The following is a 15156-nucleotide window of genomic DNA, read 5'->3' on the forward strand; positions in this document are numbered from 1 at the left end:
CCCCCAATTCCCAAATCCCCCAATTCCCAAAGCCCCCAATTTCCATCTCCCCCAATTCCCAAAGCCCCCAATTTCCATCTCCCTCAATTCCCAAATCCCCCAATTTGCATCTCCCCCAATTCCCCAAATTCTAAAATCTCTGCATATCCACATCCCTATCTCCAGACCTGAAAATCCCTCCAAATCCCTCATCTCCAAATCCGCGCCTCACCAAATTTCAATATCCTCCCCATATCTCCAAGTCCCGTAAATCCCTGAATCTCTATATCTACATACCGATGCCAACCCACGAGTTGGCGCCTCACACATATTTTCAACGGACGGCTCTCGGCGGTCATATACCAATTAGGCGAAAAACGAGAGTCAAACGTCTCTCAAGCAGTTATTATTCTTATTTATCCGTATGTAATACTAGAAGTCATGGCGCGCCACCTCATGGGTTGACATCAGTACATTATCGGACGCAAAATCACAGATTCACAAAAGATGCCACTCAAGCTTGAGTCGTAACGCCATGTAGATGCAAAATGTACTTACGATTCTGGATTCTATGTCGAGGCTTTGGTCTCTCTTCTTCTTGCCAAGGACAGGCGTGCACAGGAACATATCCATGGAGCTGCCATCCCTCCTCAAGCTATCCAAACTTCTGACAGCGACTATTGCCGCAGCCTCGTATAATTCCCTCAAGGCTTTCGGTCTGGTGTTCAACGTGAACAGCGACGTCGATGGTTTGTTAACCATGTGAAAATTCTCCTTTCTTGCCGCGAATGTGCAAATATCCGACTCCGCTGTAACATAGTAAATATTGGACTTTTAGCGATCGCGGTACATTGCGGTATACCGTGTTGTTTAATTCTCTGTCTGCTAGTCATTTTATGACCGAAGGTTTTCACACGGAAGATAATTTGGGACGTGAAATAATAGTGCGCTTTGAAATATATTTTTAGGTTAGAATCAAAAGAATTGGTTCATATAGTTTATTTCATTCCTAGTTCCAAACTTGCCTAGTACCTTGGATTCTAGTTCCCACCTTTCAAGCGATGGCCATATAGTGAGACGACATAATTATCGAAGTAGGGTAAAAATATATAATCAACAGACTCTTGATGCTATTCCAGACGAAATGCGTTTCGAAGTTGCGCCATTTTGTGGACACTGACGTCTTGCTACAATGATGGTTGTACACTGGCCATATAGTAAGACGACATAGTTATCGAAGTAGGGTAAAAATATATAATCAACAGACTCTTGATGCTATTCCAGACGAAATGCGTTTCGAAGTTGCGCCATTTTGTGGACACTGATGTCTTGCTACAATTATGGTTGTACACTGGCCATATAGTAAGACGACATAGTTATCGAAGTAGGGTAAAAATATATAATCAACGGACTCTTGATGCCATTCCAGACGAAATGCGTTTCGAAGTTGCGCCATTTTGTGGACACTGACGTCTTGCTACAATGATGGTTGTACACTGGCCATATAGTGAGACGACATAATTATCGAAGTAGGGTAAAAATATATAATCAACGGACTATTGATGCTGTAGTGGTGATTAATCCCTTCCTCCTAAATCCCCTAATCCATGCATCGCTAAACGCCGAAGTCTAATCACTATATTCATAGAAATGACTATATTTTCAAAAAATCACTATACTCGGAAGTGTATGAATTTTGCGATTAGAGTCAACCTCCCAGGGATAACTTAACCCGCGAATTTATCAAAACCCGTGAATCATCCTTTGTCGTTTCGATCCATTGGGCAAACTCGCGGCAGATTATTGTTATAAAACAATGGCCAGCCGTAAACAGCGAAGCTGTCACGATTAGTTTCGTTCCGCGTTTAATTGCCGACTCTTCGGACGTTGCAGGGATTCGTGCGTTTGAACAATGCTGAATGGGTCTTTCGTGTCACCGTGGATTGCGCCCATTATCGCGTGCTTCTTGTTCTTCTTTCGGCTTTGTTTTTGTTTTACTTTGCACAATAACACCAAGGGTTAATCGACATTGTCCCGGCACGCGATAGGGTCGTGCTCTCTTTTCATAGAAACAAGCCATTCAGTCTCACCCTCGCCTTCCCAATTCGAACGATTCTGAATTTCAGTTATCCTCGCCTACTGCTCCCTGTATTGCATACTTTACGATGATATCCGATAAACGATAATATCCTATATTACAGTTTGCGATCCTAAAAACTTCTTATAGGTTATATTCTTTATCCTGTCTTGATAATTATGTCGCCTCGTTATATGGCCCTCGTACAACCATTATAGCAAAACGCATCCACAAAATGGCGTTGTTCGAAACGCATTTCGCCTGGCGCAGCGTCAAGGGTCCATCGAATCGTTCCAGAAGCCAGTTACGCAGACCCGCTGACAATGGTTAATGAAACTTGTTCTCGTATTCCGATCGTTTCACGTGTATCCCATAAAGATACGACAAGCAACTCTGCTGATTGGGTTGCACGATTGAAATTTAATGAATGTCAGAATTGATTGCGAACATGAGGCGAAGAGTACGTGTACAACCACTGAAAACCATGTAAAGCCGGACGGCTGTCGAAGTAAATAAGTCTCGGACATTCGAAGAAGCAATTTCATTTCGATTCAATTTCGGGGCGACCTTCGTTCTTAATGTATTCATGCGTTTGAGTTTCACGGACTATAATTAGCTTTATTGTGAGATTATGCTTAATCTATTCGTGGGAATGTGGCTTTTTATAGGTTACTTCCCATGGCGTTTATAGGTTGGGTTCAATGGCTTATGGGTTTTGTAGGTTAGGTAGCGTTTTTCACTTGTATCACTAGATTTGAGGAGGTTTCAAATTCCCTAGGTTTTTAAACTTCTCGGTTTTCAATTCCCTAAATCCCTAGATTTCCAAATTATTAGGTTTCCAACTTTCTAATTCTACAACTCCCTGGGACTCCATACTTCTAGATTTCCAACTCCCAAATTTTCCAAATTTCTAGGTTTCCATCTTTCTAATTTCCCAACTCCCTAGGACTCCAAATTTCTAGATTTCCAACTCCCAAATTTTCCAAATTTCTAGATCCCCAAACTTCTACGTTTCCAACTTCCCAATTCCCCAAACTCCTAAGTTCCCAACTTTGCAACTCTCCAAATCCCTAGATTCCACCCTTCTAGGTTTCCAATCTCCCTAATTCCCGAAATCCCTAAATTCCCACACTCCTACATCCCTATATCCCTAGATTTTTATACTCCTATATCCCCATATTCTCACATACCTAGATCCCCATATCTCACACTCCCTAAGTCCCTATACCAAGACCCCCATATCCCAAACTTCCCAAATCCCTATTTCCAGATCCCCATATCTCACACTCCCTAAGTCCCTATACCAAGACCCCCATATCCCAAACTTCCCAAATCCCTATTTCCAGATCCCCATACCTCACACTCCCTAAGTCCCTATACCTAAATCCCCATATCCCAAACTTCCCAAATCCCTATTTCCAGATCCCCATACCTCACACTCCCTAAGTCCCTATACCAAGACCCCCATATCCCAAACTTCCCAAATCCCTATTTCCAGATCCCCATACCTCACACTCCCTAAGTCCCTATACCAAGACCCCCATATCCCAAACTTCCCAAATCCCTATTTCCAGATCCCCATACCTCACACTCCCTAAGTCCCTATACCAAGACCCCCATATCCTAAACCTGCCTAATCCCTATTTCCAGATCCCCATATCTCACACTCCCTAAGTCCCTATACCTAAATCCCCACATCCCAAACTCCCTAAGTCCCTATACCTAAATCCCCAAATCCAAAACTTACCATTCCCAAAATTCCCCAAATCCATCACATCAAATCCACACCATCACATCATCGTCCACATCAAATCACACCTTCAAACCTAACTCCTTACACGTCAACACTCCATCATATCAACCTAACGTTAACGATGCAGCATTGTTCCTGTCGAAGGAACATTATGCACCCGGCAGTATGGCAGATAGGGCAGACACTCGGCCACGATAAATGCGAGTGCAACTGCATTAAGCACGTCACGGTTGTTAGCGAAAGAGGGCTGAACGATCGAATTTTTTCCAGACGCCAGAAGAGAGCGAGTTACGAGTCAAGGTCGGCTGCACAGGTTGCTCGGTCATGAGAATAGAAATATGACTGGAAATACTGGTTGATATATCTGTCGGTGATAGCTGCACGTGCTGGTAGCCACACTTTCAACATACTGCCGGATAATAGACTTCCAGCTAAGCTTTGCTACTATGGCGTCCTCTGCGACCGCCATTAAATTCAGGCTACTGTCATTATTAACACCGTGGAACACGTACTGATGTTCTTACGTAATATCTTGTTATCTGGATATTGCTCTATGAGAACATGCATGATTGTGTTTATGGTTTGGTAGAAATATTTTAGTTTTAGGGGTTTTGAGGTTATGATGCCGCCATTATGTACTTCGTTATAATCTTATTATATCTTTATTAATATTGCATACTATCTTATATGACATAGTATCATACTATTATTGTGACTAGAAATTATATTCTGTCATATTATTATTATTTTACAATAATTATTATATAGTACATTATTATTATTATGATCTTGAAATCATACAAGGTAGGAAATAATTGTTCCAATACTATTATTGTGACTAGAAATTATATTCTGTCATATTATTATTATTTTACAATAATTATTACATACTACATTATTATTATTATGACCTTGAAATCATACAAGGTAGGAAAACATTGTTGCAATACTTTTATTGTGACTAGAAATTACATTGTGTCACATTATTATGTTACATTTATTATTACTGTGACCTTGAAATTATGCAACGTATAAAAAAAATGTTGGAATATTATTTAAGTAGGGCAGAATTCGTTTCATGCAATATACAGTAGTGAAACATTCATCAATCAATTTGTAGCGTCAATCAAAGGGGATCAGCAGTTTGCCCTTTGTCCCGGAATTCAAGGGCAGAACCGCAGTGCGTCGAAGGAAAAGCGACGAACCGATGAACGAACGAGAAAATAAAGATAAAATGACCGCGGAGAAGTGGAAGGTAGATTTCCGATGGTGAAGAGCCGGTTGGCCTGTGGGAGGTCCAGCGCGGCCGAGGCTATGCAAAGTGGCCCGAAGGACCGCTTTGCTTGAACCGTTCGAATCAAGATATCAGAAAACGCGTAATTCACGGTTGCTGCATTCTCGATGCATGAACTTGCCCTCTGATATTTTATCTAATATTTCGGATGTTCTCGCGTAACCGAGTTTCAGTTTCTGTAACATCAAATTTCTAAATTTACAAATTTACAAATTTCCAAAATTCCAAATTCATACATTCTTCAATTCCTGCATTCCTCAATTACTACATTCTCTAATTCTCACATTCCCTAATTCACACATTCCCCAATTCCCAATTGTCCAATTCTCACATTCCCCAATTCCCACATTTCCCAATTACACATTCCCCAATTCCACATTCCTCAATTCCCACATTTCCCAATTCCACATTCCCCAATTCCACATTCCCCAATTCCCACATTCCCCAATTTCCACATTTGCCAATTCCCAAATCCCCCAATTCCCACATTCCCCAATTCCCACATTCCCCAATTCCACATTCCCCAATTCCCACATTCCCCAATTCCACATTCCCCAATTCCACCATTTCCCAATTCCCACATTTCCCAATTCCCGAATCCCCCAATTCCCACATTCCCCAATTCTCACATTCCCCAATTCCCACATTTCCCAATTCCCAAATCCCCCAATTCCCACATACCCCAATTCCCATATTTCCAATTCCCAAATCCCCCAATTCCCAAATCCCCCAGTTCCCAAACCCCCTAATTCCCAAATTCCCCAGTTCTCAAACCCCCTAATTCCCAAATTCCCCAGTTCTCAAACCCCCTAATTCCCAAATCCCCCAGTTCCCAAATCCCCGAATTCCCAAACGCCCTAATTCCCAACCCCCCTAATTCCCAAATCCCCCAATTCCCAAACCCCCCAAATTCCAAAATCCCCAAATCCCCTAATTCCCAAACCCCCTAATTCCCAAATCCCCCAAATCCCTGCATCCCAAAATCCCTGCATCCCGAAATAATATCCCTGCCCCAATAACAAGCTCCCAGTAGAGTCCCCATGTCCACGCAACCTCTATTTGCATACCAAATAGCGTGTCTCGTGCGATTGGCAAACCACGCTACTTCGCACCTTTCGAAATCCGCCATTTAATACCCTAACCTACAATCCTACTCTCCCCAGTCCTCTAACATGCACTCTAACGTCCACTTACCCAATCGTTTACGTGAGTACGGTAAACGTATTCATCCCATTAACTTGACTTACTCTACCATTTGCTCTAGCAACGTAAACAAGGCTTAAAAGGTACGCTCTAGCATCTTTGTCGTTTCGTAAAAGCGATGTTTATGGGGAACGACGATGAATGGAACGCCGTGCAGGATTAAAGGGCGCAGCTGCCACCTGTTATTTTCAGCCATAAATTCGTCGACTGGTTGTTACAATCTTCGAAGCGACAGTTTAAGGATTTTCAATGTGTCTTGAAGATGAGCCATCTTTGAATCGACTTTGGTAGCCTCTGGCGGCGGGACTTAGAAACTGTGGCGGTCTTTGTCTTTCCTGGGTTGTTTTGTGTGGGAGGGACGAGGACAGAGAGGATTTTGTTAATGTTTAGGGACTTTGCCGCCAGAGGCCACCAATATCGATTCGGACTATGATGGCTCTTTTTGTCTTTCTTGACTCCCAGGCATTTTTTAAGGATTAACAGGTGTATATGGTTTTAATAACGAGTGGGTATTATAGGAGGAGACACTAGATAAGAACAGCCGTATCATAGAGAGATAGGATCAATTTAAATTCTCAAACTAAATGAGTGGAGGTACGATTTCGGCGGACTTCGAACTGCGCATGCGCTCAGCATACAAGTATGGCGGCCGCAGAGCAGTTTAAACCCGCACATTCGCCAGTAATTTATTTTTAATAATGAGGAAATAATAATAGAAATATTCTGTCATTTCTATCCAGTACATTCATCTATATTTTCCATGTAATTATTTTTCATTTTCTCGTAAGATTAACTTTGTTGTTAAAGAGATCGTTCACCGATGTGAACACAGCTTGCAAACTTCACTCAGTCAGGCCTTCGGAAGCAGCTGAGCTTAAAGGATCCAGAATTTGCATACATTCCAGCGACGGTGTCTAAACGATTTGGTTAATCACAGAGTCGGCGGCATCGAACACCTGCAATTAGCGATATCGCTTATGATACACGAACAGAGAGGAATTATCCTCTGCAAATAACCGTTACTCGAACGTAATGACTGCTTCTTGCCGACTTAGTTCTCGAATGAACGATCCGTTAATTGTCTTTTAAATTAGTCAATGATCTGTTGGAGATTATGTAATTCAATTGCTTGACGAGACGTTGAACTTCAATTAACTGTTGCAGGATGTGAGTGTTGCTTTTGAGGTTATGAAGTTTCTGTGACATCAAATTCCCTAGCTCCCAGTTTTTATAACCAGAAATTTCTAAATTTCCAAATTCCCAAATAACCAGAACCCAAATGCACACCTGGAACACCAGTAGCTCATCAATTACACGCTACAATACAATCACTCGCTATATTGCCGAATCCAAATAATGGCTCCCCTTCACTCCCACCTATAAAACCACTCGAAACTTCACCTATAGAACCAACAGCAAAATCCCTATCAAATCTCGCCTCCAATCTCCAGTCCTCAAACAGCAACCTAACCTAACCGTGTGCCGGCAAACTGCGGCATGTTCAGCGTCCGCGTAAACATCCAGCACGCATGTTCGGAACTGCGTGTAATTGCGGGTGAAACTAGTCCGTGTTCTCGTAGGAAAGTTTCTGGTTCTTTTGTCCGGGACGTTCGTAGAGGAAGGAGGACGCGAAGAAGAAGGACCGAATAAAAGGGACGAGAGCGGTTTGGGTGAAAAAGAAGGAAACGAAGGACGGTAAGGGATGGCAGGGAAGAGAGGGACAGAGTTAAGAGTGGAAGGGATGCACGAAGGGCAAGGTGAGGCAGGAAGGAATGCGGTTACGGTAGATCGCGGACCAGTCCTCGTACAGGTCCTGCAAGACCCGACAAGGACCACGAAAAACGAGCAGAACGAAAACAGCATGGCCCCACCGCGCGTTCGAGCATCGCCATTCACCAACGGACTTGGCCGCCTCCTAGAACAGAGATCCTAGCCTGTCAGGACCCCACACACCACGTTTCACCTGACCCTCTTCTAGGCAAACGAACGTTCGTCCTTACCTGTTTCATGACCTTGCCTCTTCACCCTGACGGAATGTTAATCGTTTCTACGATCAGACTTGCCAGGAAAAATTAATTGTTCGAGCCGCGGGAGAACGATGCTTCCTTTCACGTTTCAGTTTCGGATCATCCTTGATGTCTGGTTGGATGTAGGAGTTAGGGAATTTAGGAATGTGGGGATGTAGAGAATTGGGAATATAGGGATTTGGGATATGGGGATCGGTGGATTTGGGGATCGGTGGATTTGGGGATCGGTGGATTTGGGGATCGGTGGATTTGGGAATCGGTGGATTTGGGGATCGGTGGATTTTGGGATCGGTGGATTTGGGGATCGGTGGATTTGGGGATCGGTGGATTTGGGGATCGGTGGATTTGGGGATCGGTGGATCTAGGGATCGGTGGATTTGGGGATCGGTGGATTTGGGGATCGGTGGATTTGGGGATCGGTGGATTTAGGGATCGGTGGATTTAGGGATCGGTGGACTTAGGGATCGGTGGATTTAGGGATCGGTGGATCTAGGGATCGGTGGATTTAGGGATCGGTGGATTTAGGGATCGGTGGATCTAGGGATCGGTGGACCTAGGAATCGGTGGATGTAGGGATCGGTGGATCTAGGGATCGGTGGCTCTAGGGATCGGTGGAACTAGGGATCGATGGAACTAGGGATCGGTGGATTTAGGGATAGGTGGCTCTAGGGATCGGTGGATGTAGGGATCGGTGGATGTAGGGATCCGTGGAACCAGGGATCGGTGGATGTAGGGATCGGTGGATCTAGGGATCCGTGGAATTAGGGATCGGTAGATCTAGAGATCGGTGGATCTAGGGATCCGTGGAACTAGGGATCGGTGGATGTAGGGATCGGTGGATCTAGGTATCCGTGGAATTAGGGATCGGTGGATCTAGTGATCGGTGGATCTAGGCAATTTTTAAATCTAGAATCTCAAGAGAATTCAAATAATGTAACCTTGAATATTTCCCAATCCTTGAATTCACCTACCTAAAAATTTGAAAATCTAAAAATTTCCCTAGCATAACCCCCTCTTTCATCGACATTAGAAACCAGTTAATTCAATTATGCACGAAGATCAGCAAACATTAATTTACAACATAAATGAAGTACCACCAATGAAGATTATTAAAATGCTCAGACCAGCCATTGTTGTTCGTGCACCACCCACGTTAATTAACAGTCGGTAATTTCACGTTTAATAACCCGCAATAGAGGAGGAGCCTCGCGAACTTGGTACGTAAGATTTTTGTTTCCTCCTCCTTTAACCAACGCGTTTCTTAACCCTGCGCCTCCATTGTTGTGTTATCGGCTGATCTTGGATTTCCAGTCATGTCAACCCGCGAAACCAGACGATCTGATAGAACCTTATTGTCTCCGCCGTCCTCGCTTCGTATAGTTACACGGTTTGGCTCTTTTAGCTGGCAATAAAACCAGATAGAGCGTAATCGAGATTTATGACATAGGCACGGCCAAAATATAACGATACCGGAGGTTTAGGGGATCGACGCTCACCAATTCTTCTGAAAGCTTCTAAGTACTTTTATTGGAAATTGCGATTTCGTTTTTCATCGTTTCTTGTTTGATATCAAATCTTTTTATATTCACCAATCTATCACTCGAATTTAAATAAAGATCTAACCAAAAAGATATCACTAAATTATTACACAAAATTTAATAACTATAATAATTTTATATTGCAAACTAACATGACTTTATATCATACAAACAATTAAAGCTGCGTCAAATTACATCCACTGAAAAGTTTAATTAATTTGTCCAGCTGCAAGGTAATTGAAAAAGGTAAACAGGCCAAACTTTTTCCGCCACTGTATGTTCAAGTTTTTACGTCCGCCATGTTCTGCCAAGTAATACTTTTACCCGACGGTTTTGATGAACGCTGATCCTGATAGATAACCAGGTTTTTCCGAATGATAAAAAGATCTTTCAGCTTCGCTGTAACACTGTCTCCGTTACGGACAGGCGGAATTTATGTTCTCGCAAAAAATGAATGATCACGGCGTCGGGGTTACAAAATGGATTCCAGAGTCTTGGCAGACGCTGCTTCGTATCAATTAATCAACGTACTTCGTCGATAGAAGAACGTATCGAAGCTTTTCAGTAACATGGACGCTTGCATATTAATTTTAGTAATAATTGTTCATAGGAGTTATAGGAATGTTTATGGGATTGTTTATGTGATTGTTTATATGTGGTTCATGTGGTTCATGTGATTGAGTGTATGTGGCTGTTCATGTAACTGTCCATGTGATTGTACACATGATTATCCACATAATTGTACACATGATTGTTCACATGATTGTCCACATGATTGTCCATGTGAAGGTTCATATGCTTGTCAATTTAATTGTTAATATGATTGTCTATGTGGTTGTTCATGTAATTGTCCACATGATTGTCCACATGCTTGTCCATGTGTTGGTCCAAATGATTGTTCATATCATTGTCTACATGTTAGTCGATATGATTGTCCACATGTTGGTTCAAATGATTGTCCATATGAATATCCACATTTTGGTCCGAATGATTGTCCATATGAATATCCACATGTTGATCAATGTGATTGTCCACATGTTGGTCTACATGATTGTTCCTATAACTATCCACACGTTGGTCCATGTGATTGTCGATCTGTCTATCTATATAATTGTCTACATAATTGTTAACATATCTATCCACATAATTCTCAACACACCTATCCACATAATTAACCATATAATTTTGTATATATATAATTCTCCACACAATTGTCAACATTTCCATCTAAATAATTGTCCAAATAATAATCCATCTGTTCACATAACAACCTACATAATAATCCGAACACCCTATATACCAAAACCATAATTTCATTTCACCAAACTCGTTATCCATCCGTAACATAGTGTTTCAACACGAGCGTCGATCAATTTCGCGTACGTACACGGCGTGCAAAAATTAATCATAAATCAAATCCGAATGCAATCTCTGTGTGCGTATAACACGTCATTTCGTCGCGTTTCGTAGAAGATTAATTTCCTTAGCATATTAAATACTCATCGACCACCCACAAGCTCCGAATGACCTTGCGCAGCTTCACAAAACGATTGAAAGGCTCCCTTTCGGCCTGCTACCATTGATAACGAAATGATACATCTCGCGAGGAACTCATTAATCCCGAGGGTTAACCTCACACTTCGGATTCATGTGGAGGTTATCGCGGCATCAATATGAACGAACAAATGAGCGTAAACTAATGAGGGTAGCCTAACCTTACGCTTCGAATATTTTTAGGGATCGGTGGATCTAAGATTGGTAGATCTAGGGATCGGTGGATCTAGGGATCGGTGGATCTGGGGATCGGTGGATCTAGGGATCGGTGGATGTGGGGATCGGTAGATGTGGGGATCGGTGGATCTAGCGATCGGTGGATCTAGGATCGGTGGATCTAGGATCGGTGGATCTAGGATCGGTGGATTTAGGGATCGGTGGATTTAGGGATCGGTGGATCTAGGGATCGGTGGATGTAGGGATCGGTGGATCTAGGGATCGGTGGATCTAGGGATCGGTGGATTTTGGGATGGGTGGATCTAGGGATCGGTGGATCTAGGGATCGGTGGATCTAGGGATCGGTGGATCTAGGGATCGGTGGAACCAGGGATCGGTGGATGTAGGGATCCGTGGAACCAGGGATCGGTGGATGTAGGGATCGGTGGATGTAGGGATCGGTGGATGTAGGGATCGGTGGATGTAGGGATCGGTGGATGTAGGGATCGGTGGATCTATGGATCGGTGGACCTAGGGATCGGTGGATGTAGGGATCGGTGGAATTAGGGATCGGTGGATCTAGGGATCGGTGGATGTAGGGATCCGTGGAACCAGGGATCGGTGGATGTAGGGATCGGTGTATCTAGGGATCGGTGGATCTAGGGATCGGTGGATCTAGGGATCGGTGGATGTAGGGATCGGTGGATCTACAGATAGGTGGATCTAGGGATCCGTGGAACTAGGGATCGGTGCATCCAGGGACCCGTGGATTTAGGGATTCACGGATCTCTAATTAACAGACAATTGACAGACAAAATTTTATATGGTAAATTTGGCAGGAAATTTGACATCTTTTGTGTGCCCACAGAATACTAGAAAAAGTTTCTCTAAATAAATCTAATTGAGTGAAGGTGAAAGTGGTGCCATCTGAGCGCTAGAAAAATTGGCGGGAAAAGAAAAGCAAATGGCGATAGACTACAAAATGGCGTCCTCGGATAACACGACACGAATAAAAGCAAAGGATGACAAAGTTTGCACATTCAAATTCGAGTGTTGAAGCATATCGAAGAAATTACGGTATCCATATACCCCTTTGTGCGGTTAGAGCGAGAAAGCAACACCGCAGACGACATTCCACTAGGGAGAACGTTAGTTGCATATACCGTCGTTCTTCTTAACTCTCCTTTTTCCGATGAAATACAATCTTCGACGTATTATGCCAGTGTATACGTGTGTCGTGACTTTTAGTTCCAGCCCACACAGTACACTGACCCTCGATGCAACCGAGTATAGTGCATATAGCATCGTGTATTCGGTACGAGAGATTGCACTCGAGAAGGGATCCTCTCTTTTCATCTTGGGCCTTAAGACCATCACGATTAACGAGCAGTTCGAGGAAAATGTCTCTTTGACGGCTTAAGCAGCTTTCGTTCGAACCGACTAGTTGCTACGTGGCGATAGAATGCCTCGTTTAGGCCGCCATCTTGGCGCTGATAATTGTCCGGGATTTTTCAACTTTTCTACGCAGGGAGAAAATCCTCGTCTTTCACGAGTTCCCTCGAAAGAAACCAGGTCGGATTCATCTTCAGGTTGGAGGTTATGAAATAAATCTTCTAGCAAGTGTCGGGTTAGACTACTGTTTATACCTCGATTCGAAAGTTGTTTTACCTATACTGCAATTGGTACAGGTTTCTAACGATGATATTTCAAACACTGTTAAATTATTTTGTAGCTACTTTTATTATTATCGGAGATAATTCTTCTGAACACATAGTGTCATTTGAATTTGGCGCCGCGCGGTTTGAATTTCGCGCCACGGGTTTTCAAAATGGCCGCTCGGTTGTGAATGACTTTATTTTCCTTCGGAGATAGGTGATTGAAATGAAATCGTTTGGATTAAAAAACGAAACGTTGGAATATTGTCATACGATACACTTATTTACGTATCAAGTTGCATGAGTGCGTTTTGCTTTTATCTAGATTGATAAAGCACATAATTACAGGCGGCTTCTAATAGCTGCGCGATACTTTTTCATGTAATAAAGCGAGAGAACGGTTTTATTATGAGGAAAACACAACAGGAAGATGATTATTTAATATGCCTCTTGCGTGAAGCTTAATGAGTCAGCGCTGGGTTTAATGAGTGCCAGCAAGAAGTAGGATACAACGAACGTTGTTGCTAACTTATAATGAATATTTAATGAAAAAAAGTACTTCACGCAAGACCGATATCTTTTACGGTACCATTGAAACGGGATACGAGCAGGAAAAAAAGAAATTAATTAAAGGAAACTTCATTATGATCGTCTGTCCTGTGGTAAGACCGCAACTACCACATTAGTCACAAAAATTTCTATTGACAGAATTAGACGATCTCGAATTTCTCTTGGGGATTGTTGGCCGGTGTCAGAAATGGTGAAATGTAGTACTGTTGCTTTTTATTTGTTATATGGCAGATTGGATTCTTGATTGGGGTCGTTTTTCTACTATTCAAGTTTTCCAGTTTTCCACTTTTTCAGTTTTCCAGTTTTCTATTTTTCCAGTTTCCCATTTTTCTATTTTTTCATTTTTCCACTCTTTCACTTTTCCATTTTTCTATTTTTTCACTTTTCCAATTTTTCACTTTTCCACTTTTCCAATTTTTCACTTTCCTACTTTTCCATTTTTCTATTTTTTCACATTTCCAATTTTTCACTTTCCCACTTTTTCATTTTTCTATTTTTTCACTTTTCCAATTTGTCATTTTCCTACTTTTCCATTTTTCTATTTTTTCAGTTTTCCACTTTTCCACTTTTCCACTTTTCCATTTTTCTATTTTTTCTATTTTCTCACTTTTCCAGTTTCCATTTTTCTATATTTTCACTTTTCCACTTTTCCATTTTTCCAATTTTTCACTTTCCACACTTCTAATTTTCCAATTTCCCAATTTTCCACTTCTCTCAATTTTCTGAACTTCTAATTTTCCAACATCTGAAGCATCCAATTCTCTAACTGTCCAATTTTGTCCACTTGTCCACCTTCTCAATGAATCATGCTCCGATTGTCCCTTCAGCCATTTCCCTCATTTCCCAATCTCCCAATTATCCTACTTTCAGATTGTTAAACTCACAAAATCCCTCGCTACACAGGAGATCAACACGAGCAATTTCAATAATTGCTCCCCCAGCGCCATCTACGGCAATATAACAAGTCGCCATTACATAAGCTGTAATTCTCATTATCCTTCGCCATCTTTGTATCGAGCCACAGTATTCTGCATCAAATAATTGTCCCGATCTTTAACCTTGGACTAAAAGGATTACAGAGATAAATGAAGTACCAGTTGATCCTTAGTTCGTGTGTCGGTCGTAAATAATGCTAATTAAAATGGCGTGTACGCAATCGGTAAACTCTAGCATCGTTCTCACGATCGGTACCGACATAAAGAACACGTTCGAGTGAACCTGTCAGCAACCGGCGTGGCTCCTCGTCTGTTCCATCTTGGGTCATGAATCATTGAATAATTCATAATTTACAAGCGACTCGTTAAGCCACCAAGTATGTACCTTTTTCCCTAGGTATCATTTCCTCGTTCG

The 15156-nt window shown here is 42.2% G+C and overlaps 1 protein-coding gene across 4 annotated transcripts in view; it reads right to left on the minus strand.

Annotated features, from left to right (window-relative positions):
• gukh (NHS actin remodeling regulator GUK-holder) overlaps positions 1–15156 on the minus strand; it is a 96509-nt gene that overhangs the window by 27050 nt on the left and 54303 nt on the right. For all 4 annotated transcript variants that reach the window (XM_076541277.1, XM_076541276.1, XM_076541274.1 and 1 more), the window contains one exon: positions 538–788. In XM_076541277.1, coding sequence (XP_076397392.1) covers positions 538–788 — 251 coding nt within the window. The remainder of the gene's footprint in view (positions 1–537; positions 789–15156) is intronic.

The sequence above is a fragment of the Megachile rotundata genome, chromosome 16 (genome assembly GCF_050947335.1).
Source record: "Megachile rotundata isolate GNS110a chromosome 16, iyMegRotu1, whole genome shotgun sequence".
NCBI lineage: Eukaryota > Metazoa > Arthropoda > Insecta > Hymenoptera > Megachilidae > Megachile > Megachile rotundata.